General features: G+C 38.9%; 1 protein-coding gene and 1 non-coding gene across 5 annotated transcripts in view; both read right to left on the bottom strand.

Moving 5' to 3' along the window:
• Window positions 1-26,932, bottom strand: part of CAB39L (calcium binding protein 39 like) — a 109,587-nt gene that overhangs the window by 38,882 nt on the left and 43,773 nt on the right. For 2 of the 4 annotated variants that reach the window (XM_060194865.1, XM_060194866.1), the window contains exons 4-8: window positions 25,987-26,046; window positions 25,113-25,254; window positions 21,735-21,899; window positions 9,477-9,595; window positions 384-552 (exon numbers count right to left, since the gene is read on the bottom strand). In XM_060194865.1, the coding sequence (XP_060050848.1) occupies window positions 384-552; window positions 9,477-9,595; window positions 21,735-21,899; window positions 25,113-25,254; window positions 25,987-26,009 (618 nt within the window). In that variant the 5' untranslated portion in view covers window positions 26,010-26,046. Of the gene's footprint in view, window positions 1-383; window positions 553-9,476; window positions 9,596-21,734; window positions 21,900-22,743; window positions 22,855-25,112; window positions 25,255-25,986; window positions 26,047-26,932 lie in introns of those variants that run through there. The other 2 variants (XM_016187317.2, XM_060194867.1) reach the window with 2 other exon arrangements.
• On the bottom strand, window positions 11,603-11,752 carry LOC132539563 (U12 minor spliceosomal RNA). Its single transcript, XR_009550913.1, has one exon. It is a non-coding gene; the product is annotated as a U12 minor spliceosomal RNA (small nuclear RNA).

Below are 26,932 nucleotides of genomic sequence, written 5' to 3' on the forward strand. Positions count from 1 at the left end.
CTTTCCCTGGAGACAACCACTGTTTGAGTTTCTCAAGCATATTTCTAAGGCATTCAGTGACCAGGTAGCTTAAGTGACAGTTTATACCCTTTGGTTTTAACATAAATGAAAACATCCTATGCACAGTACCACATATTCCTTCTCTCCTTTATATACTGAGGTTCATTTCGTGTGAGCTTGTGATGAGTATTTTGAGTTGCTTCCACAATTCAATAGGATGAATTAACAATTGTATTCTATTACTGACACCTTTTTACATCACATCATTGGCTACACTCTAAGAAACAGAATTTTATTAAAAAAAAATAAATAAAACTGCCTTTCCAGAAGTGAGCTGTTACAAAATGCTAAAACTAAATGACCTAGTTGATTAAAAATATTACCTTAAAAGTAGCAAAGGCATCTGAAGCAATATCAAATGTTAACAACTCCACATACTTAAAGAAATCTCTGAATTGATTGGAAAAGAGGATGATTTTGGCAAGTGGTTCATGTCGAATACATTCTCTCAACATAATCCCACAGCGTAAGGCAATCTGTGGGGCTTCATATCTAAAACATAAACAAGGGAGAAACGGAGAACTCTGTTATCATGATATTAATTGCATTAATTCTTTCAATTTTAATGCCACTATTAAGGGAAGCATTGATATCACTATAACCGTTTAACCAAACTTTTTAACAGTTTACTCATACAATACCTACTGCATATCTATGATACACCTGGTGTTCAGCATTCCAGATGCTGGGGATACAATAATAAGAATGACAGGGTCACTGCCTTCCTATCTTCATATTTTAGTGAGAGTGTGTCTGATGGGGGAGAAACAATGAATAGATAATGTCATATACCGAAATGTGATATAACACTGAAGACAAGAAAACAGTTGCATTATAGACGGTGACTACTTAATTTACTTGTTAAAAAATATTTACATTGGGGGCCAGGGAAGTAGTGCATGGGTTAAGTGCATGTTGTGCAAAGTGCAAGGACCAGCGTAAGGATCCTGGGTGAGCTCTTGGCTCCCCACCTGCAGGGGGGTTCATTGACAAGCGGTGAAGCAGGTCTGCAGGTGTCTTTCTCTCCTCCTCTCTCCATTTCTCTCAGTACTATCCAACAACAATAACAACAGTAATAACAACAACAAGGGCAACAAAAATGGGAAAAAAATGGCCTCCAGGAGCTGTGGATTGTTGGTGCTAGGACCAAGCCCAAGCAATAACCCTGGAGGCAAAACAACAACAACAACAAAACCACTTTATTGGATAGATACTGAGAGAAATTGAAAGGAAGGAAGTGAGAGAGGGAAAAGGGAGATAGAGAGGGAGATAAAGGGGACCGGGTGGTGGCTACCCAGGTTCTGTGCAGATAGTATGAAGCACGAGGACCCACATAAGGATCTTGGTTTGAGTGCCTGGCTCTACACTTGTGGGGGGTGGGGTGCTTCACAAGTGGTGAAGCAGGTCTGCAGGTATCTTTTTCTCTCCCTATCTTATGCACCCCTGTCGTATCTCAAAAAAAAAAAAAAAAAAAAATCCAAAAATGGTCACAGGAGCAGTGGATTTGTAGTGCAGGCACCAAGCCTTGGTAATAATAACCCTGGAGGCGAGAGAGAGAGAGAGAGAGAGAAAGGCACCTACATCACTGCTTCACCACTTGTGAAGCTTCCCTCTGTAGGTGGGAACCAGGAGCTTGAACCTAGGTACTTGTGCTTGGTAACATGTACACTCAACTGGGTGTGTCAACACCTAACCTCCACTATTTAATTTACTTTACTTTAGATAAGTGGTCAGGGGAGGGACAGGGCCATCCAGGCAAAGGAAACTAACAGTACAAAGGCTTCAAAGCAAGAACTAGTTTGGTATATTAGAGAAGAAATAAGGTCAGTGTGGTTGGAATGTACAGGGAGAAATAGCGAAAGAAGTGAAATGAGGTAAGTAGAGAGGAAGGCAGGGAATGTATCATATACAGTTTTGTAGAATTAAGGTAGAAAGTTTGGTTTTTAAGTGTGGTAAGAAATCTGTGGAGAGTTTTTTATTGATTACTTTTAATTTTTGTTTGAAACAGACGTAGAGAGGTATAGAGAGAATATGAAAAAGACCACAGCACCAAAGCTTCCTTCAGTGTGGTGGGGGCTGGGCTCCAATCTGGGTTGTACACATGACAAAGGAACATATGATCCAACTGAGCTATTTCAAGCGATTTTGTAGGTACATCTTTGGAGTTTAAAGTAAGAAATTAACTTGGTCTAATATATGCTTTACAAAACTCTCTGGCTACCTATAAAAATTTATTGCAATACTACTCTGTAATCAAAAATGACAATTTTGTGTCCTTTGGGACAAAATGGATGGAACTGGAGGTGATTATGTTTAGCAAAATAAGTAGAGATGAGAGACAATTACTAGATGTATTCACTCATATCTCATAATCTAGAGAACTAATACTCATGAACTTGCAAAAACAAACAAAAGCAAAAGCAAGCAAACTGTTTCTAAGGCTTTGTGAAAAATATGGCAGTTATCTTTGGGAGGTGAGAGGGTGGGGATACAGAACTTTGATGGTGGGTGTTGTATGGAACTATACATGGTGATCTTATAATCTTGTAACTCACTATTAATCATATATTTTTTTAAATGGGGGGGAGATCTATTGTAAAGCAGGAAAGAATGGACTAGGGATCTAGAGTGGAAGCAGGAAGACTAAGAAGGCGGGGAAGCCCACAGATGACAGAGGCTGGGCTGGGGCAATACCATGCATACTGTTGGGAAGAAGAGTTAACAGGACTTGCTGATATAGCTGCGATGAGGTAGTAAATATAATTATTGGTTGAAAGAAATTAAGAACTGGAGAATGGCGGGTAGGTGGTGGCATCCCTGGTTGAGCATACACATTATCATATGCAAGGACATGGGTTCAAGTCCTCAATACCCACTTGTAGGGAGGGAGGCTTCATGAGCAGTGAAGCAGTACTACAGATATCTCTTTCTCTTTCTATCTCCCTCCCTGCTCTGAATTTCACTCTATCTCTATCAAATATAGCAATTATTCTCCGTTTTTTTTCTTTATATTTTTGGTTTAAATGACTAATGATATAGTGTGGTAGAGGAGCAGGGTTAATGAATAAAAACTTTGTTTCTGATATGTTAATGTCTAGGTGGGGGAGATAGCATAATGGTTATACAAACAAACTTTCATGCCTGAGGCTTCCAGGTCCCAGCTTCAATCCCCCTACAGCAAAAGCCAGAGCTGAGCAGTGCACTGGTTTAAAAAAAAATGTCTGATATGTAATAAAGTGGAATTACAGCTCATAGCAAAAGCTATACTTATGAAGACAATGTCTATTGCAGGCAACAAAAATTAGAATACTATTGATAAATCTGTTCTATTACTGCAGTGGGAGGGTGGGGATACAGGGTGTGGTGTGGAACTACACATTGTAATCTTATAACAAACTGTTAATATGAAAAATTTTTAAAAATCTGTTTTACTGATCTTTCAAATGTCAAAGTCAATAGCAAAAGAAGATTTTGGTTTGAGATACATTTCAGTATATAAAAAGGTTTTGAGGGGGCTGGGCAGTAGCGCAGTGGGTTAAGGGCACGTGGAGCAAAGCTCAAGGACCAGCGTGTGGATCTCGGTTCAAGCCCCCGGCTCCCCACCTGCAGGGGAGTCGCTTCACAGGCAGTGAAGCAGGTCTGCTGGTGTCTATCTTTCTCTCCCCCTCTGTCTTCCCCTCCTCTCTCCATTTCTCTCTGTCCCATCTAACAACAATAATAGTAACAACACTGATAAACAACAAGGGCGACAAAACCGGAAAAATGGCCTCCAGGAGCAGTGGATTTGTAGTGTGGGCACCCAGGCCCAGCAATAACCCTGGAGGCAAAAAAAAAAAGGTTTTAAGAAAATAAGCAGTAATTAGCTCAAGTAAGACATTCCAGTATTGAAATGCAACTATGTGGTTAAATATTGGGAGACTAGATGTAAGATGTAATTGTGAAGACGGGGAAGTGAGCAAAGTATATTCAGAAAGAAAATCTTGCAGCATTTAATAGTTCAACTGAATATAATACTTGTTTTATGATTCTTGTAAAAGATATCACTGGGAAAAATTCAAATATCTTAAATATTGAAAAAAAATTATTTTCTGTGATGCAGGGAACAGGAAAAGAAAGAATATCCACAAAGAACTGTGTAAATCTTTCAAATTTGAATTCTGCAAATTACAAAATTCTAATAAGTTATTTTCAAAGTAATAATGCCTGCTGAATAAATGAGAACAGAAGGGACTGGGTGGTGGTACACCGGGTTAAGCACACATACTAAGCTTAAGGACCAGTGTAAGGATCCAAGTTCGAATCCCCGGCTCCTCACCTACAGGGGGATCACTTCACAAGCGGTGAAGCAGGTCTGCAGGTGTCTGTCTCTCTCCCACTTTATCTCCCCATCTCTCTCAGTTTCTCTCTGTCATATCCAATAAATTTAAAAAAAAGGCCTGCAGGAACAGTGGATTTGTAGTGCTGACACTGAGCCCCAGTGGTAACCCTGGAGGCAAAAAAAAAAAAAAAAAAGAAAACTGAACACAGAAGTGAATAGTTGAGCAAAATCAACTGTCTGAAAACACAAACACTCATTGAGAGAGTACTTGAGAATTTTTGGTAAAAGTCTAACTTACTGGTAAGATATTTATGAATTTTCATAGACTAGCTAGCCATACACTTAATTTCTCAACTTCATCCATCTCCTATAACATTTTTTTTTTCCTCCAAGGTTATTGCTGGGGCTCGGTGCCTGCACTACGAAGCCACTGCTGCAGGGTGCCATTTTTCCCATTTTGTTGCCCTTGTTGTTACCCTTGTTGTAGTTATTATTATTGTTGTCAGCATTGTTATTGCCGTTGGATAGGACAAAGAGAAATCGAGAGAGGAGGGGAGACAGAGAAGGGAAGAGAAAGATAGACACCTGCAGACCTGCTTCACCTCCTGTGAAGCGAACCTCCTCCAGGTGGGGAGCCAGGGGCTGGAACCTGGATCCTTACTCCAGTCCTTGTGCTTCGTGCCAAATGTGCTTAACCCACTGCACTACCGCCCAATCCCCAGAACATTCTTAGTTCCTTGTAGTAGTCTTCTCTAAACCCAGATTACTCAGTTTCTGAATTTTCAAATGCTATCTCCTCATGGAGCCAGTCACCTGCAATTTAGAATTATTCTCTTCCTTGTTCCTGTTCTTACCACTTTAAGCACCTTTCTCATTCCATATGATATTTAAATCCATTTTTCACCTCTTTATAAATTAAGTGCTGGGGTATGATTTATTTATCCTGTTAACCTCTCTCCTCTTCCCATTTCCGTATGTGTCTTTATTTTAGTTACTGTCCCTCATGTGTACCCCAGTCTCTAAAGAGTATCTGTCTAGCAAAATGTTTTCTAGCAAGTAGGCATATCATGAATTTAGTGTATTTCCAACTGTAAAATTCTTAATACAGGAGGAATCTTTTTTTAATTTCATTTTTTGAGAAAGCTGAAGACACACACACACACACACACACACACAGAAACACCAGAGCACTTAATATAGGAGGAATCTAATGAAACTTAAACTTTACTTATATAAAAGCTGTATGACCTCATCAGTGTTTTCTTATTTCTTAATTCAATTTCCAAATTGAGGCTATCTATAAAAATCAGTTTTTATGTACAATTAGTTCTCTTTTTCTTTTCATTTGGTAAGGCTTATTGGAACCATCTGTGAGGCACTGATGATTTATTCTTGAGAAACAAGAAAGCATTTAAAAATTCCATCCTAGTAGATTGAGTCGAAGGGTACAAATCACGCTATCTCTCTCTTTCTCCCTCTCCCTCATGGCTTCACTGCTCTGGGCTGGCTTTTTTTTTTTTTCTTTTTCTGCCTCCCCCACCACTTCCCAGAATGAGATAGAGGGAAAAACACCATAGCACTGGATCACTGCAGTGGGGGGCCAGTCTTGAACCCGGGTATTGTGTAAAAAAACTATTTTTCTGAGATGACAACTTCTTTTAAAAAATATTTATTTATTTATTTATTCTATTTTGTTGCCCTTGTTTTATTTTTGTAGTTATTGTTGTTGTTATTGATGTCATTGCTGGATAGGGCATAGAGAAATGGAAAGAGGAGGGGAAGACAGAGAGGGGGAGAGAAAGACAGACACCTGCAGACCTGCTTCACCGCTTCTGAAGCGACTCCCCTGCAGGTGGGAAGCCGGGGCTCAAACTGGGATACTTATTGCTGGTCCTTGCACTTAACCTGCTGCGCTACCGCCCAACTCCCGAGATGACAACTTCTTAAAGTTATATTAGCTATATATGCAGAATGTCCTAATTTTATTCAGTACCATTTAAGGTTAATTTAGTTCATATATACTATTTCAACACTGGTTTCATTTTAGGATATTAGACTTTGATGGTTTATTGCCCAATGTATAAACAAGTGCTCCTGGTAGCAGGCAGTGGTACATCTGGTTATGCGAACACATTACAGTGTACAGGGACCCAGGTTCAAGCCCCTGGTCCCCACCTGTCTATCTCCCCATCCCTCCCAATTTCTCTCTGTCTCTATTCAATAATAAAATTTTTTTAAAAAGAAGTGTGCCATAAATTAGTCCTATCTTAAATGTAAAATTCTATTAACACTGTGGTCCGGGAGGTGGTGCAGTGAATAAAGTCCCAATAACACTAATTCCCTTGGGTTTGGGAAAGGATCAGTATTTTTCTCATTTAATATATTCTGCAATGGATGATTCCCACATGCAGGGACCATGAGGAACCACTGTTTTCTCCCTAGTTACTAACATACATCAGATTGTCAGTAAAAATTAATCCAATAAATGTTGAATCAAAGTTTTATAAATAGTCCTTAATGACCTTAAAAAACTCTGTTAAATCTTACAAACTAAATATTATTTTTTCAGAAGAAATGGAAAGATATTTTGTGAAACTCTACTAATGAATCATATTTGAAGGGTTACACTTAAAACCATATTTTTCTATTGTGTATGTCAGTGGATTCTTAGAATAAAAATATGTATTTTGGGGAGTCCGGCGATATCGCAGTGGGTTAAGCACACGTGTAAGGATCCCAGTTCAAGCCCCCAGCTCCCCATCTGCCAGGGAGTCGCTTCACAGGCAGTGAAGCAGGTCTGCAGGTGTCTATCTTCCTCTCCCCCTCTGTCTTCCCCTCCTCTCTTCATTTCTCTCTGTCCTTTCCAACAACAACATCAATAACAACAACAATAACTACAATAACAATAAAAAACAAGGGCAACAAAAGGGAAAATAAGTAAATATAAAAAAATAAAAAATAAATAAATATGTATTTTGAGAAAGTGGCTTTAAATTAAACAATGCAAAAGTACTTTATCACATACCATTAGAAAAATGAATGAAACTCATTTATTTATTTATTTTATTTCTTTATTCGGGAATTAATGTTTTACATTCAACAGTAAATACAATAGTTTGTACATGCATAACATTCCCCAGTTTCCCATATAACAATACAACCCCCACTAGGTCCTCTGTCATCCTTTTTGGACCTGTATCCTCCCTACCTACCCACCCAGAAACCCATTTTCTTAATTGAGAAAAAAATGGAAAAAATTAAAATGGTGTTTAACTATTATAGATTATAGCTAATAGTGAACAGAAGAGTTTGTGTTTCCCATATAAGAAATATTTAATCTTAGATCAATATACTACTTATCTAGAAACTGTAAGGATTTGTTGTTTCAAATAATTTGTATAACAGAAGTCATGTGGGGGCTGGAAGGTAACACAACCACTAGAACACACAAGTTACCATGGTCAAGCCCCTGATCCCCACCTATAGCAGAGAAGCTTCATGAATAGCGAAGCAATGTTCCAGGTGTCTCTCTTTCTCTCTCCATCTCTCTCACTTCCCTCTCAATTTCTGTCTCAATAGAAAAAAAAAAAGTAGAGGTCATGTGAATTTATCAGAATGTTGACCAATATGACATAGACTTATTTTCAAGTAATTAAATATATATACTAATTACTCATACTCAATAAACTTTATATGAAAACTTTAATTTGTATTAGTATTTAGTAGTACTTTAAATATTACCAAATTACAGGGGTAGAGGTCCACACCATACCCACCTCAAAGTTCTATGCCGCCCCCCTCCCTCCCACATACTGATAATCATAAGGACTTAATTTTTTTTTTTTTTGCCTCCAGGGTTATTGCTGGGGCTCGGTACCTGCGCTACGAATCCACTGCTCCTGGAGGCTATTTTTCCATTGTGTTGCCCTTGTTGTAGTTGTTATTATTATTGTTGTCATGGCTGTTGTTGTTAGATAGCACAGAGAGAAACAGAGAGAGGAGGGAAAGACAGAGAGGAGGAGAGGAAGATAGACACCTGCAGACCTGCTTCACAACTTATGAAGCGACCCCCAGCAGGTGGGGAGCCAGGGAGCTCCAACTGGGATCCTTACGCCGGCACTTGTGCTTTGCACCATGTGCGCTTAACCTGTTGCGCTACCACTCAGCCCCCCAGGACTTAATTTTTAAAAGCCAGTACTGCACAACTTTAACAGAGTCACATATAAAGAAGCATCATACAGCATTAGAAAGTTGTTAAAGAGATTCTGATCTTTGTATGTCTCTCAAAATTGTTTACAGCATACAGTATCACTTCTCCGACTCTCAGCCCTCCCTCAATTCATTGTAGCTACCATGGAGTCTCCCACCATTTAAACGAGTTACCTACTACAGGTATAGAAATGAGAATTCTATTATCTGGCTAGTGGTTTGGTATTTGACTCCAATATATGCATAGTACATATGACATGAGTTATACTTTTTCTAATCCCACATGGACATATGTCACATTGGCAGATACTAACCATTTCACATTAGAAGAACAGTGTGTATATGTTATGTTTAGAATGGGGAATTTAGAGGTCTCAGGAAGGGAGGAAAAGAGTAACTGAGCAGCTAATTGAGAAGCGCAATAATAATGTAATAGGAAGAGACAGATGAAAGGAAAGTAATAGAAATAAACAGAAGAGTGTTTGAAACCTAAAGACGGTGGTCTGGGAGGTAGCACAGTGGATAAAGCATCAGACTCTCAAGCATGAGGTTCTGAGTTCAATCCCCGGCAGCACATGTACCAGAGTGATGTCTGGCTCTTTCTCTCTCCTTCTATGTTTCAAATAATTAATAAATAAATAAATAAATAAATAAATACAAGGGCAACAAAAATAAATAAATATTTTTTTAAAAAAAGAAACCTAAAGATGTAAAGATAATGATTTTCCTGTGACCTAAGCAAACATGAAGATGTTGGTTTTAGAGGACTGACCTTCAGCATGACAAATACCTTTACTGTGATTCTACAAGATGATCTCAAATGAAACAAATGCTGTATGCTTTGAACAATCATTCTAAACTCAAACTTTAAAGGAAAAGAGGCACTTACCCTTTGAGGAGCATAAACAGGATATGAGGATGAGCACTAATGTACTCCACAGTAGGACTCCGGGTGCCTATTTGTCTTCTCAGGATGTTATTAAATATCTGGGTCACATCCTTTTTCCCCTGCAAAAGAAACCATCATCCATTAAATTGTATACTTTAAATGGATGAGATTAAATTTTAAACTTACAGCATCTGAATTATACTGTTATTTGTATACACATACAATAATGTCATTGTCCTTATTTATGTATAAATGTAAAAACATTCTTTTCATCTATCTTTAATCAGACATTTAAATAGGATCTACAAAATGGATAGAATTCTTTTCCACAAGATTTGCACGGTGAGACATTTGAACGTATTTCTTCATAGTAGTAGACTAAAGGAAGAAAAAAATTGTAGTAAATGTAATATTTTAGCCTGTGTGATTTTCTCTCTCTATTCAAGACAACCATGATTAGCATATTTAAATATGAAGACAACCATGATTAGCATATTTAAATCTTTTTTTGTTTGTTTTAATTTATTTAATAATGATCAACAAGACATTAGGATAAGAGGAGTACAATTCCACACAGTTCCCACCACCAGAGTTCTGTATCTCATCCCCTCCATTGGATGCTTTCCTATTTTTTTTTAAATTTATTCATTGGGGGATTTATGTTTTACATTTGTCAGTAAATACAATAGTTTGTACATGCATAACATTTCTCAGTTTTCCACATAACAATACAACCCCCACTAGGACTTCTGTCATCCTTTTTGGACCTGTACTCTCCCCCCACCCACCCTAGTCTTTTACTTTGGTGCAATACACCAACTCCAGTTCAGGTTCTACTTGTGTTTTCTCTTCTGATTAAATATTCTTAAATAAAGAAGAAAAACAATAAAGAAAATTAAAATTTAGTAAATGTTTGTTTGGCTCAATTTTTTTGCCTTTAGAGTTATTGCTGGGGCTCAGTGCCGGCACTGCACTAAATCCATTACTCCTAGCAGCCACTTCCTCTTTCTTTCTTTTTTTCTTTCTTATTGGATAGGACAGAGAGAAATTGAGAGAGGTAGGGAGATAGGGAGAGAGACACCTGCAGACCTACTTCACCACTTGTGAAGCTCTAACTGGGATTATTACGCTTCATACTATGTGCACTTAACCGAGTGTACTACCACGTCCCCACTCCCACTCAATTTTTTAAAGATATAATCCTTGGTAATTTCTTTTCACCTTCATGCATGAGTAGGGGAAAGGAGTGTGAATTTCTTTTTGATGTATATACTTGACTTAAGTTATAAGAATCAAATCTAACTTCATCAAATAGATGTGACTATAGCAGCCTCAGCCAGAGAAACAATAGCCAGTGTTGCGTAAGTCTTCTTAAGAGTCCTTATGAATCAGAGGCTTCCACTTTCAAACACCTAACAATCTGAGGTTAGTCTGCCTCTACATGAAGATCAGACTGAACTACTTTATTATATGGAAAGTAAGGGCAAGAATGAAATACTATTCTTTTTTTTTTAAATAAATGCAACATACAAACTTTATTTAACAAAACATAACAGGTAAAGTCAAACAGGTACTAAATATTAAGAGAGAAAAACAGACTAGAAGAAATTTTGTATTAAACATCTTGCAAGAACTACTTGCAGTTGCATTTAACTGGGCTCTGTTGCTGTGAAGAATACAGTTCATGCGCAGGTATGGATGAAAAATTTGTACATTTTTTCAAGTATTCTCTGAATACTACCTTATATACACATATACATTAAGTTTAAAAAAGATTTAACTGATGGTCTCCTATACTTCATTTTTGTTGATCTTTTGGAAGAGGTCATCTGAAGAGAAGAATATATGGTTCTGGTTCATAAATCATGTAATGAACCCAGTCTATACTCTGCTGGACACCAAATCTCCTCCACTCCTCTTCAGACATCAGATGAATTTTGGGTACTTGTTTGGAAAGTTCTCTGGGTAACATAACATGCCAATACTAGGAGTACTTGCAAAGCTTTCTTCCTGAAGGTAGGGACTGGGGGCTTGAATCTGGGTTCTTGCACACTATAATGTGAGCTCACTAAGGTGCACCACCAGGACCCTGAGACCTAGTAATTTCTTTTTTTAAATGGGGGGGTTGGGTAGGTTGCAGCTCCCACACATCCCGCAAAGTAGGTGGGTCACCTTAGGGGCAACCTATACCTGCTCAAAATTTCATCTCACATTAGCAGTGAGGATTCAGGTATCACCCCAAATTGTTATTTTTCTTACTCACAACTTTAAGGCATCCCAGTAATTATTTAAGTAGTAATTTTTTTTTGTCATGTTTCATACTGTTGGTGAGAGTATAAAGCAATCTAATGGGGCCAGGCCACCTTGTTGAGCACTCATTACCATGTCCAAAGACCCAAGTTCAATCCACCAGTCCCCAACTGCAGGGGAAAAGCTTCACTAGTGGTGAAGCAGTGCTGCAGGTATCTCTCTTTCTCTCTCCTCTAACTCCCCTTCCTCTTCTAATTTTTCTCTGTCTTATCAAAAAAAAAAAATAAAAGTCTTTCAATAGTAATAACTGACTCATGTCCTAGAGTCCCAAATTGGAGGTTTTAACCTGAGAAAATAATCCAAAATGCAGAAAAAAAGTTTCAAACACAGAGATCTTTATCATAGTTGTGACTTGAGTTAGAAAACCTGCTTCACCACCTATGAAGCGACTCCCCTGCAAGGTGGGGAGCCGGGGGCTTGAACCGGGATCCTTATGCCAGTCCTTGTGCTTTGTGCCACGTGCGCTTAACCTGCTGCTTTACCACCTGCCTCCCTCTTTTCTTTACCTTTCTTTTGTCTTTTTTTCATTCCCTTTCTTTTAAAAATATTTTATTTATTCACTTTTGTTGCCCTTGTTTTATTGTTGTAGTTATTATTGTTACTGATGTCATCGTTGTTGGCTAGGACAGAGAGAAATGGAGAGAGGTGGGGAAGACAGAGGGGGAGAGAAAGACATCTGCAGACCTGCTTCACCGCTTTTGAAGAGATTCCCCTGCAGGTGGGAAGCCGGGGGCTCAAACTGGGATCCTTATGCCAGTCCTTGTGCTTTTGGCCACATGTACTTAACCTGCTGCACTACTGCCCGACTCCTCCCTTTCTTTTCTTGGATACAGAGAGAAATAAAAAGGGAAGGGGAAATAAAGAGAGAGAAAAACAGACCTACAGCACTTGTTTTGCCACTTGTGAGCTTTCCTTCGTGCAGGTGAGGACAGGAGCTTGAACCCAGGTCTGTGAGCATGGTGATGCATGAACCCTACTGGGTACACCACTGCCTGGTCACCCCCAAAATTTTTAGGGGACAGAAATTTTCAAAAACTTAAGAATCACAAAAAGGCTTATCAAGAAGCTGATTTTGGAGAACGTGTTTGGTTGATATTCTTTTAATGTAGGAAGAAATAATCATTAGATACTAATTATGGTAGAATTTTCTATTTCTTGAGCTGCTTTCTAATTTTGCCTGAAAAGTTCACTTTCACCCACCATAATTTTGCAACGTATACTTGCCTTTAAAATGAACACATTAACTCTTAAATGCAGTAAATTTTCATTCTTTGATCTCTTGTCACATTGTGTTTCAAAACATCAAAAAATCTAAAGCTGTGTTTTGAATAGCAGCCAACTCTCAAAAAACACAGCTCTGAGTTTGATCCTTAGCCCAAAAAAATCAGAAGCTTTGCAATCTCAACCACAAGCCTTCTTTTGTTTAATCTCATAATAATATACTGAAGTGATTCTTTTCTGTCAGCAATTTTTAGGCTTATAGGATTAGATTAAGAATTATGGCTACAAAGTATTGAGATTTTCTTTTTTAAAAACAGTTTCAGCCAGAAGTTCTGCCTCCACACTAGCTCTATTCACATAATAGTCCTCCAGTACCTTCCATGTTCCAGTGGGTCACTTTCCTCCAGGTTAGAAAAGGAGAAAATAGTTCACATATTCCCAAATCATTCCCTTGCTACCCAGTGTGAGCCACTGGCTTGGGACCCTGCCTTTGCTGTCAGCTGCTGGTTCCTTTCAAACTCTGTTCATTATCTTGTATCCTACAACTACTTATTTTCTCATAATCTGTTTATCGCAAATGTAGAAAACTGCTTCTTCTTCTTCTACTCAACATGTACTACTAGTACAGTTATTTTAACAAAGGTGTAACAGTAACAGAGGGCAATTGTAGCTCAGTGCAGAAACCATTTGAAATTGAATTCTATGTCTTACTTTTATTAAAAAGTTCCTTCAGGAACTCCCAACCCTGCTCTATCCAAATGCATGTGAGGGCTTTGAAGGAAATCGCTCCCTGCAAGCTTTATCAGAGTTGCTATCCCCAGAATCACCAGCTTTTGGAAAACGCCTTAGAATGGGAAGTTGGTTTCCTTTTAAAGAAGGACATGCAACTATGTCTCATGCTACAGCACAAAGGGTAAACCTGAAACCACTACATTCTGTGGGAAGGCATCTCTTCAGAGATAAGCAGGGTTTTTTCACACCTCCTCTCTTCATGCCCCCATTCTTGGGTTAGGGTGCTGAGAACTGTACCAAGTAATGGCTTGTGCTGACAGACAAAAGAGGTGATTAGGGGAACAGTTGCACATGTGCTGCTTCTAAACTCACTCTCTAATTCTAGACAATATGATTTTATTTATTTGCTCCCTTGGACAACTGCACCTTGGGTCCCACTTTCTCCAGGATGCCAACTGCACTAGCTGTGTATGAATGATGTTATCTTGAGCATTTTGACTTTTTTTTTTTTTTGGTTGTAGTTGTTACATAAATATTCTGGTTTTTGTTAAAAAAAAAAAAGTTCCTTCAGCATTCTTGATCATCTTTCTCCTTAAGTTCTTTCCCCTCTGTCATGGTTTTTCTTTCTCCGTTACTCCACATGTTTCTCCTATCTCTCTTCTCTTTTTATACCACCCTCAGCGTTAGTCAAAGAGAGAGCATTTCTCAAATTTCAGTCACCTTACTCTGCAAAAGAAGTCTATCCTTCCTTCCTTCCTTCCTTTCTTTTTCTTTCTTTCTTCCTGTCTTTTCCTTCCAGATCCTGCCTAGAGAGACATTGTTTGACAACTAAAAAAAGACCCAGCCAAATGCCTTTTCAAGAGAAGTTCACTTTTTTTTCTCTGTAAGAAATACTACATTCTTTTAAATTATGTGGCAAAAGCTACAGGTCATCCCTAAAATAATATTTTCTCCTGTTACAAAAACATGCCAGAAATTTTATAGTCAAATGACTGTTGTACTCCTCAAAGAACCCCACAGGAAACCATTCCCTTACAAGAATGATATTATCATCACTCTTGAATTAATTATCTTCAAAACAACATACTAATTCTTCAAGAAAGGTGGCTTACTGCTATATCTTGTGACACCTTACTTTGGTCTAATTGTTTTATCTCTGCTTTGATCTGTTACTTTATTCTCATTCTTACATTCATTAATTTATTCACTCAGCCAACAAACAGGGAAACACTTTCATAGTACTCAAGAAACAATAAGTGATCTGGAAGGTGGCGCAGTGGATAAAGCAATGGACTCCTAAGCATGAGGCCCTGAGTTCAGTCTCTGACAGCACATGTGCCAGAGTGATTTCTGGTTCGTTCTCTCTTTCCTCTTATCTTTCTCATTAAAAAAAAAAAGTATGTGTGCGAAATTAAAAAAAAAAAGGAAGGAAGGAAGGAAGAAAGAAGAAGGAATCAGCAAAGGTTGTACCAAGAGATGAAGAGAGTAGGAATTTGTGTGATCAGGCTGAGTTTAGAAGTTAAGAGGAATTTTATTAAGCTCTCACTGTTGGTATGTTTCATATTAGTTAGCACCCCTTCCCCCTGACCTCTGAGAGAATTGGTTTGGCCCTTGCTAGTTTCACACCCGCTTTCTCCCCGCCCCCTATGCTAAGGACATACAGAGTCCCAGCAGCAGCTGCGAAAGGAGAATAATGGGGAAGCACATGGTGTGGTGATTTGCCCGTTCGTGAATAAAGATTAAACTGCAGCTTCTCAGCCCAGCCGTGTGTCTCTGGTCGTCTCTGTCTACTGCCGCGAAGCTAGCCGGGCCTGCTGAAGCCCCCACTCTAACAACATCTCACTAGTTAATATGCATATCTGAGGCTTGAGAAACTTGCCTACAGGCTGATCTTTAATGTAGTACCTTCAGCTCGTTGTGACAAATAGCACATTTTTGCTAGTAAGCTGATAGTAATACTCTGTCCTTCATGAAAATACCAAGTATATGGCTGGTGGATTTTTTTTTTAAATGCTATTCATTCATTCAATAAGCATTTGTATTTCCTTTCATTTTTTTTTAACATTTTTTTTTTATTATCTTTATTTATTGGCTAGAGACAGCCAGAAATTGAGAGGAGGAGGTGAGATAGAGCAAAAGAGACAGAGAGATACCTGCAGCACTGTTTCAATACTCGCAAAGCTTTCCCCCTGTAGGTAGGGGCCGGGGGCTTGAACCTGGGTCCTTGTGCACTGCAATATGTGCACTCAGCCAGGTGCACCACCACCCGGCCCCTAAGTATTTATTTTTTATGAGCTTGAGAAGAACATCATCATCTATAAAATATCATATTCACATGTAACTGTTTTAGGAATCTTGTTATCCCTCTCAGTTGAATAAACAAAGTCAAGAACTATCTGACCAACTGTATCTCTATAAAGTTGAAAAACTGCTGCTTTATTATCACAATAGATCTCTGGAATAACAGTTTTGGGTCATCAGTAAAGATTTACATTAAAAAAAAATTACTGTATAGTATTATTTTGAAGGAGAACTGAGTAGATAATGATTTTTATAAAGCAAATGAAAATCAATCTGCCAAGTAATCTAACTCTACATTTGAAGAGTTAACCTTCAGATACATGGAATTCAGATATTCAGAAAGATACTTCTTTCCTTCAAGGATTACTGAGAATAAAAGTTTACTTGGTAATATATAAATCTATTTTTAGGCAAGTGAATGTCTTTATTTTGATAACAGGGATTCACTAGGGATTTTTGCCTGCATGAGTCCAGTACTTTCAATGGACTTTTTTTTTTCCCCAGACAGAGGATAAAAGGCAGACACAGGGAGGGAGGGAGGGAAGGAAGGAGAGAGAGAGAGAAGAAGAAGGAGGAGGAGGAGGAGGAGAAGGAGGAAGAGGAAGAAGTACCACAGCACTGTTTCATTGATTATGAAGCATCCCCTCTGCTTCATGCTACCATGTGGTGGCTGGGACTTGAAACAGGTCCCTGCATACAGAAAGGATGCACTCTTATCACATAAGCCTTATTCCTAACAACTTAATGTTTAACCCCCAAAATAACTTTAAAAAGTAAACTTCCTCTCTAAGCTTATTTAATTTCAGTATACCATATAAAACATGGGAAACTTGTGTAAGTTTTTTTTTTTAATTGGTTTTTTAAAACATTTTAAAAATATATTTACTAATTGGATAAAGAGCCAGAAATTGTGAGGAGGAGGGTAGACAGACAGGGAGAGAGACAGAGAGACACCTGCACAACTGCTTCATCACTCGCAAAGCTTTCCCCCTGCAAGTGGGGGCCGGGGGCTCGAACCCGGGTCCTTGTGCACTGTAATATGTGTGCTCAACCAGGTGTGCCACCACCCGGTCCATATAAGTTTTTCTTACTATTCCTTTTTTTTTTTTTTTTTGTTATCTAAGTCAAGAATAAGCCAAGTTGTTAGGTGCCCAAATATTTTTCTTTTATATATTCTGAACTCTGCCTACTCAAGTCTATCCTGACCACTAGACCTGTCTACATCTTGTGCCTGAATCTTAACTTGGAAACATAATCATTCATACTCAGATTCCTTCCAGTATCTAACTGCAAATTACATGGTGCTGGGGGCAAGAACATGGGTCCCTGTGTATGGTAAATTGTTAGCTCTGTTATGTCAGCTTTCTCCCAGATCCTGTTATGTTCATATTATTCCTGCTATAAGATGACAAAATTAAACAATTATAATTCCCAGTCTAGTGTTTTTCCATTATGCATAGCTTTCATAAATGTTATCTCACCTTAGAGAAATATGAAAGGATATTAGTGGCCAATGAGTTGGCACAGTGAATAAGGTGTTGGACTCTCAAGTATCAGGTTGTTGGTTTGATCCACAGCACAGCATGTGTCATAGTGATGCTATGGTTCTCCCTCAGTGTGGGACTATGTGGAAGTTTGGTAGAGCTTAGGGAAGCTCCCCCCATCTTCACGGATGGAGGTCTGAAAAGACACCTCTCTTGTTAGCTTCTCTCCATAGAGATGAGCCAAGAGAGAAAAGTCTATCAGACTCAGCTTGCCTCTGTAAGACTCCCGAAATCCATAAAGAGCCTACCTTCTCTCTCCCCTGCTGTCAAGCCAAATGGTTGCGCTCACTCAAAGTTCACACATTCCACTTCACCTTTTGATCAAAGGAAGAGCACATCCTGTCACACACTCCTAACACCAGACAAGTGAAAAGCCCCCCAAGACCTTATTTCCTGGAGCCCCTTTGATGTCTTTAAAGCCTTGTTCTTCCTTCTCTATCTCACCTTACTGATTCAACCCTATTCTTCTCTCAAATGCCTTTGAATAATTAAATGCCTGCATCAGGAGACTAATTGTATTGATCTTTATGTATCAACTCTTATCATACCAGCCCCTGCCATAGGAGCATGCTGACCTTTAAGAAACCTGTGAAAACTGTTCTTTGTCTAGCCTTCTATATTAACCCAAACCCAACCCCCAATAAACCAGTGTGTTCGTACCAGAATCCTCTTTTCAGAATCTTTCTTTTCATATAGTCTCTGGAACTAGTGATGGGAACTCGGTAAGTTTACCTTTCTAGCTGAGAGTCAACCCACACAAGCTCCGGCACCTCAGAAAGAAAGAAAGAAAGGAAGGAAGGAAGGAAGGAAGGAAGGAAGGAAGGAAGGAAGGAAGAAGGGAAGAAGAAAGAAAGAAAAAAAGAAAGGGAGGGAGGGAGGAAGAAAGAAAGAAAAAGAAGGAAGCATGATGAACACTGATGTATACATGAAAAAGTTATGCTTTAATTCCAGATCTGATTGATTTAAAAAATAATTGGGGTGTGATGAACCAGGAGAGTTAGGAAGAGGAAAGAGTAAGAAAAGATATTGAGCAAAAAAAAAAAAAGAAAGAAAGAAAGAAAGAAAGAAAGAAAGAAAGCAAAGAAAGGGAATAGCTGGGGAAAGAGGGGGGTGGAGGGGGGAGAGAAAGAGAGAATTGATGTCTAGGCCCTTTCTGGCCCTTATTCTGTGCTGCTTCCAGTTAATACAAAAAACTTCACATCTCTAGGGAAGTCTTGCTCCACTCCTGCTCCTTGGCTCTAGCCAGTCAAAAATCTTTGCCATCTAAGAGGTTCAGAAAGTTGTGGGCTAGTATTTCTACAGATCCCCAGGGCCCTGACCTTATCTTCCCTCTAATCACTGTTGTCACTATAATTAGGTCCTTTTACTTCCTCAATAACAAACTGAAGGCAGTTGACTTCAGAAATCTGCATCTTTTTTTTTTAATCTCTGACTACTAAGACCAAAACACTTATCTCATAGTATCAAAGTCTGATAGTATTAATAAAACAACAAACCAACCAAAGCTGGCTCAAGTTACATAGCTTCACTGAAGAAAAAAAAATATTGTGCTAAGTGAGATACACTATACAAAATTAAACATGTTTCTAGCTTTTGATTTTATTGATTTAATTCAGTGTTTAGGTAAATTAGATCTAATTGCTGTCAGAATGAGATAAATATCCTATGTTATTAGCATTAAACAGACTTCTTAAATCATTGTTATATTTTAGTGTGTGTGGTGTTTGTGTCTGTGTACACTCTTGAGGTCTTATGCACGTGGGATTTCACCAGTCTTCTTTTCATTCAGCTAGAGACAGAGAGAGAAGGAAAGCCATAGTACCTCTTTCCCATTTGTTGTCAGAGCTTGAACCTGGACTTGGTGTATGGCAAGGCATAAGTCCTGCCCAGTGAGTCTATCAGACACCAGCATAATATTTTAATTAAAATAGTTAAAGGGTGAGCTTGTCAAACTGTCTCTAAGACTTTGTGAGAACTTTGGTGGTGGGTATGGTGTGGAACTATCCATTGTAATCTTAAAATTTTGTAATGCATTATTTTTTTAATCCATTATTTTTTAAAATACCTTTACTTTATCTATTTATTATTGGATAGAGACAGAGAGAAATTGCCAGGGAAGGGTGAAATAGAGAGGCTAAGAGACAAAGATATCTGCAGCCTTGCTTCACCACTTGTGAAACTTCCCCCTGTAGATGGGGGCAGGGGGCTTGAACCTGGTACCCTGAACACCATAGTGTGTGCACTTAAGCAAGTGCACCACCACCTGGCCCCTGTAATGCATAATTAATCTCACATAAATTTTTTTTTTAATACAGAGGTTTATGAGACACTGGGTTGAATTTCAGCTTTGGTTTTTAATAAATGAATGACTTTGGGTAAATTACTCAGTATCTCTGAACTTCAGACTTCAGACTCTTCATCTATAAAACAAAGCTAGTAACATTGCACCAAACACACAAGTTGTTTCAGGAATGAAATAAGATGAATGCTTAGAATTGCATGACATGTATTATGTATTATTATTGTTAATATTAACCAATAATCTTGTTACTGAGCTGTATAAAACTTACATATAGCATTGGGGTTAAGTGCAGATGGCATAAAGCTTGAGGACCAGTGTAAGGACGCTGGTTCGAGCCCCTGGCTCCCCACCTTAGGGGGGATCAATTCACAAGAGGTGAAGCAGGTCTGCAGGTGTCTTTCTCTCCCTCTCTCTGTCCTCCCCTCCTCTCTCAATTTCTCTTTGTCCTATCCAACAACAAGGGCAACAAAAGAAATTTTTTTTAAAAAAGGGGGAAAAATGGTCTCCAGTAGCTGTGGAATCATAGTGCAAGGACCTGGAAGCAAAAAAAAAACAAAACAAAAAAAACACCTTATCTATAGCATTACCTATTTTAAAAAAGATTAAAGTGATTTTAGAACTTTTAGGTAAAAAACTGGATTTTGAAATAATATATAAAAAAGAAATAATATGGGTCAGGGGTAAATAGCATAATGACTCTCATGCCTGAGGCTCCCAAGTCCTAGGTTCAATCCCCTACACGACCATAAGCCAGAGCTGAGCAGTGCTCTGGTAAAAAAATTTAAAAATCTTAAAAAAAAAAGAAAAGAAAAAGAAAACTGCTTTATTAAAAAAAAAAAAAGTATGTGAACAGGAATAAGAACTAAAGTCATATACTGTCATATATATTAAAATAAAAAGCAGGGGCCGGTGGTAACACACATGATTGATTGTGCCTATTACAATGCACAAGGACCCAGGTTCAAGCCCTTGGTCCCCACTTGCAGAAGGAAAGCTTCACAAGTGGTGAAACAGTGCTGCAGGTGTCTGTCTCTCTATCTCCCCCTTCTCTCTCAATTTCTGACTGTCTCTATCAAATAAATAAAGGCAATTAAAACATTTAAAAAATTTTAAAAAATTAAAAAGCAGAGGTGCCAACTTTTAAAATGACTTTTAAAGATAATTTTATATTTCTTTATTCACGTATTTATGGCCTCCAAGATTATCACTAGAACTTAGTGCTTCCATGACAAATCCTCTGCTCCTGGCAGCTACTTGTTTCTTTTTCTTTTTTTATTTCTTTATTCGATAGGACAGAGAGAAGTTGAGAGGGGAAGGGGAGATAGAAAGGGATACAGACAGAGACCTGTAGTACTTGCTTCATTGCTCATGAAGCTTCTTCCTGCAGGTGGGGGGGGGGGCTGAACCCGGGTACTTGTACATGATAATATGTGTGTTTAACCCAGTATGCCACTGCCCAGCCCCTTCATTTAATTTATTTATTTTGGACAGAGACAGAGAGAAATGGAGGGGGAAGGGATAGGGGAGAGAGAGAGATAGAGAGAGAAAGAAAGAGGGACTTGCAGTACTGGTCCAACACTCTTGAAGCTTCCCTCTTGCAGGTGGGGACTGGGGTTTTGAACCCAGGTCCTTGACCATTGCAACATGTACACACTACCAGTTGTGCCACTGCTTGGTCCCCAGCTATTTTTATTTTATTATCTAAAGGGCTTCACTGTTCTAGGGTAACTGTTTCAGACAGGGAGGGAGAGACAGAGACAGACCATAAAACTGAAGCTTCCTTCAGTGCAGTGGGGGCCAGTTATGAATCTGGGTCACACAGGTGTCAACTTTTTACAGGTAATTTACCTCAAAGTCTATCAGCTGTAAGTCAGCTATCAGTGTCACCAGCAGCCCACTATTGTAGAGTTCTTGTGCTAGCTGAGCCACAGCTTCTGTTGGGGGTTCCTTGTCATTTGTACCACAGAGAATTTCTTTCATTGCTTGCAGTGATTTCGACACTTCTTCTGAAGCCTAGGGACCAAAAAGTATGACAAAACAAAAAGTTGTATGCTATTAAAAAAAAAAAAAGGTTGGGGGTTGGGGGGGAGCTATGCCAGAAGACTTTCATGCCTGAGGCTACGAAGTCCCAGGTTCCCTTGCATCACCATATGCCAGAGCTGAGCAGTGCTCTGGTCTCTCTCCCTCTCATTAAAATAAAACAAATAAAACAAGCAATTCTTCAATTCAGTTTATGATCAAATAATACTACACCAGTATAAACAAACAAAAAGATTATCAGTAAACTGCTTTTTTTTTAATTTTGGAAATATTAAACTTTACTTAGTCCACATAATTAAAATAATCTCTTAAAACTATACTCAGACACTAACTTTGCTAGTCATTAGCTATATGTTTTATTCCTGAAAATTAAATTGACTTCATTTTGAATACTCATCAGTAGCTAACAGTCTTTGAAAGCATGTTGTTTTTTTCAACAAATCCTTATTATGTTTTATTAACAGACTCAGTATGTGTGTAATACCCATACTCAATATGTGTTAAAACCTATACAGTTGTCAATAGTTATCCATCACATGTAATCACTTCCCCCTTTTTTCTGTCTCTAAAATTTAAAATAAACAAACAAACACACACAACCTATAGAAACTTGGGAGGTGTTCAGCAGGTACGGTTGCTGGGCAGATAAAGCAGATCTTGTAAGCATGAGGTCATAGGTTTGATTCCCCAGCACTACATATGCCAGAGCAACACTGTGGTTTCTTTCTCTAATGGAATAAATAAAGCTTTAAAGCTCTATATTTCAAAGAATTGGCAAGTTCATAGAAGTAAAATTTAAAGTTGTAGATTCTAGTACTTGGGGAGGTGAAATTGAGGAATGACTGTTGAACAGGTATAGGGTGTCTTATTCAGGGTGGTGAAAAATCTTCTGAAATTGATGGTGATTATTGTACAACCTTATGAATATACTAAACCAAAATAAAACAAACCCCACTGTATTATATACTTTAAAATGACAACTTAAATGTTATTGTGAATCATACTCAGTAGTTTTTAAAGTTAATAGGGGACTGGGTAGTGGTGCACCTGGTTAAGTATATGTGTGCAAAGACCTGGGTTAGAGCCCTCAGCCCCCACTTGCAAGGTAGAAGCTTCATGAGCAGTTAAGCAGGTCTGAAGGTATCTCTTTCTCCTTCTCTATCCTCCTCCCCTCTCAATTTCTCTGCCTTAACAAATAAATTAAATAAAAATTTAAATAAATAAAGTTAATATAGTTAAGTTTGATTTGCTGAATACTTATCTCACTCATGCATACATGACTTCACCATTTTTTTTTTTTTTTTTTTTTTTGCTATTCTGTTTTCTTTTCTTTCTTTTTCTTGCCTCCAGGGTTACTGCTGGGGCCCAGTGCCTGCACCACAAATCCACTGCTCCTGGAGGCTATTTTTTCCCCTTTTGTTGCCCTTGTTGTTTTATGGTTGTTGTGATTATTGATGTCATTGTTGTTGGATAGGACAGAGTGAAATGGAGAGAAGAGAGGAGACAAGAGAGGAGGAGAGAAAGATAGACACCTGCAGACCTGCTTCACCACAAGTGAAGCGACCTCCCTGTAGGTGGGGGAGCTGGGGGCTCAAACCGGGATCCTTACACCAGTCCTTGTGCTTTGTGTCACGTGCACTTAACCCGCTGTGTTACTACCACCCGACCCTCCTCACCACTCTTTTTAAAAAAATATTTTATTTATTTTAATGAGAAAGAGTAGATACAGAGGGAAAGATACCATGAGACAGGAAGAGACCAGAACACTGCTCAGTTCTGGTTTATGGTGGTGCTGGGGATTGAACCTGGGACCTGAGAGCCTCAGGCTTGAAAGGCTTCTGAATAACCATTATGCTGTCTCCCCAGCCTACTTCAACACTCTTAGACTAGCTTTTTACTTCAGTCAGATACAAAGAAAACGGGAGAAACAGCACAGCACAGGAGCTTCCTCAGGTACTGTGGGTCATGAGGCTCAAATCTGGGTCACACACATGGCAAGTTACATGCCTTACTGAGTGACCTACTTCTCAGTCCCTTGCTGAATATCTTAAGAGAAATATAGTTGTATATATATATATATATATGTATATATATATATATATACACACACACATATATGTATATATACATATATATGTATGTGTGTGTATACACACACACACACACAACACAGGTCAAGAAAAAAGACACAGGGTCCAGAAGATACCTCACCATTAGAACTGTGTGTGAAGGCTCAGGTTCAAGCTTGGGGTTACCACATGGGAGCACAAGTGGTAGAAAAGCATTGTGGCCGGTCTCTCTTTCTCTCTCGCTCTCTCGCCCCCCTCCTCAATCCCTCTCCCTTTCTCTCTCTGCCTCTCTCTCCCTATATCTCATCCTCTATCAATAAAAGAAGAAAGTCTGCTGTAAATATTGGAATCATATAGGCATGATGCCTCAGCATTAACCCTAGTGGTGGTGGTGAGATGGTCATTTTCATTAGGAATATGGAAAAGGTCAATTAAAATCACAACACACTAATATTGCACCCTCTTATCTTGACAAAAATGAAAAATCTCTGATGATAATGATTGTTGGTCAGGATGGAGAACAATGAAAACTTCTGTAGATTGTGAAAGTGTACAAATTGGAATTACTCTTAGGAAACCAGTTTAGTATCAACTGTTAAATATGAAGATGTAATAAAACCCTGATGTTCCTCTGTTAGCTGTACACTCAAGAGATATTCTTGTATATATGCACAAGATGCACAGACATATTTCCCCAGAAACCATCTGGATCTCCCTGGTCAGCTGAAAAGTAAATCTTTATATGTCTCTGATGATAACCATTTCTTTTCTTTTTTGTCACTGCTAGAACTTCATCACTACCTATGGAGGGAAAGCTTTGCAAGTGGTGAAGTAGGGCTGCAGGTGTCTCTGTCTCTCACCCTCTCGATTTCTGGCTGTAATAAATGAAGGTAAGAAAAAAAGAAAGAAGAAAAGAAACTTGAAGATCTGCTTCACTGCTCTTGAAAGCTTCCCCTGGAGTAGGGAACTGGGGCTTGAACCTGAGTCCTTACAATGTGTGCACTCAACCAGGAACAACACTGCCTGGCTTCCCTATATTAAGAATTCTTCATGAAATTTTTGCATTGGTCTTGAAATATGAATATTTTACTAATAATGCTATTGTTTTAGCTCATACCTTGTCTGATTTTTTGTCTTGCTTTTCCAAAATGGCCATGTTGTCTTTCAGTGTTTTCACAATTTCTGCTGGATTTTTGTGAGACTTACTAAACAAAGGCATTTTCTTCATCTGGAGAAATCTCTTCTTCCAATATGGAATGCTAAGAACAAAAGCATTAAAATTATGAATTATAAGGTATACCAAAAATACTTTGTTTTTAATAACCTTAATGAAGTTATTGGAAACATTAAGAATAAAATAAGTCTTTCAAAGTTTTCATGTTAGACATTAGTACATATGATTTTCAGAGATCAGCAAGTAGTATATGTGTGAGATGCTAGGATCAACCCCAGAAGCACAGATAGGCTTAAGCCCCAGAGGCTTAAGAAGCATTAAGAAAACTCCATAATATGGACCGACCAGTCAACGCCCATGTTCAGCAGGGAAGCAATTACAGAAGCCAGACCTTCTACCTTCTGCAACCCACAATGACCCTGGGTCCATGCTCCCAGAGGGATAGAGAATGGGAAAGCTATCGGGGGAGGGGGTGGGATATGGAGATTGGGCGGTGGGAATTGTGTGGAGTTGTACCCCTCCTACCCTATGGTTTTGTTAATTAATCCTTTCTTAAATAAAAAAAAAAAAAACTCCACAGATAGAGGATGTGCTGTGACTTTTCTTTCCCACTTTGTTGCCCTAAACTCCACCCCTGCTCTAGAGGTGAAATAATAACCTAGGCCAGGAAGTGGCTCAACAGTATCACACATGCTTGAGGTACTGGGTTCATTCCCCAGCACTGGGGAGTCAGGTGATTGCGCAGCAGGTTAAGCGCACGTGGCACAAAGCTCAAGGACCAGTGTAAGCATCCCGGATAGAGCCCCCGGCTCCCCACCTGCAGGGGAGTCGCTTCTCCATTTCTCTCTGTCCTATCCAACAACGACGACATCAATAACTACAACAATAAAACAACAAGGGCAACAAAAGGGAATAAATAAATAAAAAGATATTTTTTAAAAAGTCATTCCCCAGCACTGAAGAAGGAGAAAAAAAAAAGAAGGAATCAAGCCCCCCAAAGTTGAACAAAATAAATGGCAAATTCATACTTATGGATGGGGCTCCCAGAACATTAAATAGAAATAGGAATCTTTTCAAAATATGGTACTGGGGAAATTTGGTCAAAATATAGAGGAGAATGAAACACCACATCTTGCTGTGTACAAAAGTTAACTCAAGGGGGTCGGGCGGTGGCGCAGTGGGTTAAGCGCATGTGGCGCAAAGCGCAGGGACCGGCATAAGGATCCCAGTTCGAGCCCCGGCTCCCCACCTGCAGGGGAGTCGCTTCACGGGCGGTGAAGCAGGTCTGCAGGTGTCTATCTTTCTCTCCCCTTCTCTGTCTTCCCCTCCTCTCTCCATTTCTCTCTGTCCTATCCAACAACGAATTGTGTCAACAAGGGCAATAATAATAACCACAACGAAGCTACAACAAGGGCAACAAAAGGGGGAAAAAAATGGCCTCCAGGAGCGGTGGATTCATGGTGCAGGCACCGAGCCCAGCAATAACCCTGGAGGAAGAAAAAAGAAAAAAAAAAAGTTAACTCAAAATGGATCAAAGACAGAGGTACAGCTTGGACTTTATTATTATTATTAATATTTTGTTTATTTACTTATTAATGGGAAGGATAGAAAGAGAGAGAAAAAAAGAAACCAGACATCACTCTGGTAATAATGCTGCCAGGACCTCATGCTTGAAAGTCCAGTGCTTTATCTACTGTGCCACCTCCTAGATCACCAGCTTGGACTTTACTGGCAACACTTATACTTAGCATCTACACTGATGA

The sequence above is a fragment of the Erinaceus europaeus genome, chromosome 7 (assembly GCF_950295315.1).
Source record: "Erinaceus europaeus chromosome 7, mEriEur2.1, whole genome shotgun sequence".
NCBI classification, from domain to species: Eukaryota; Metazoa; Chordata; class Mammalia; order Eulipotyphla; family Erinaceidae; genus Erinaceus; species Erinaceus europaeus.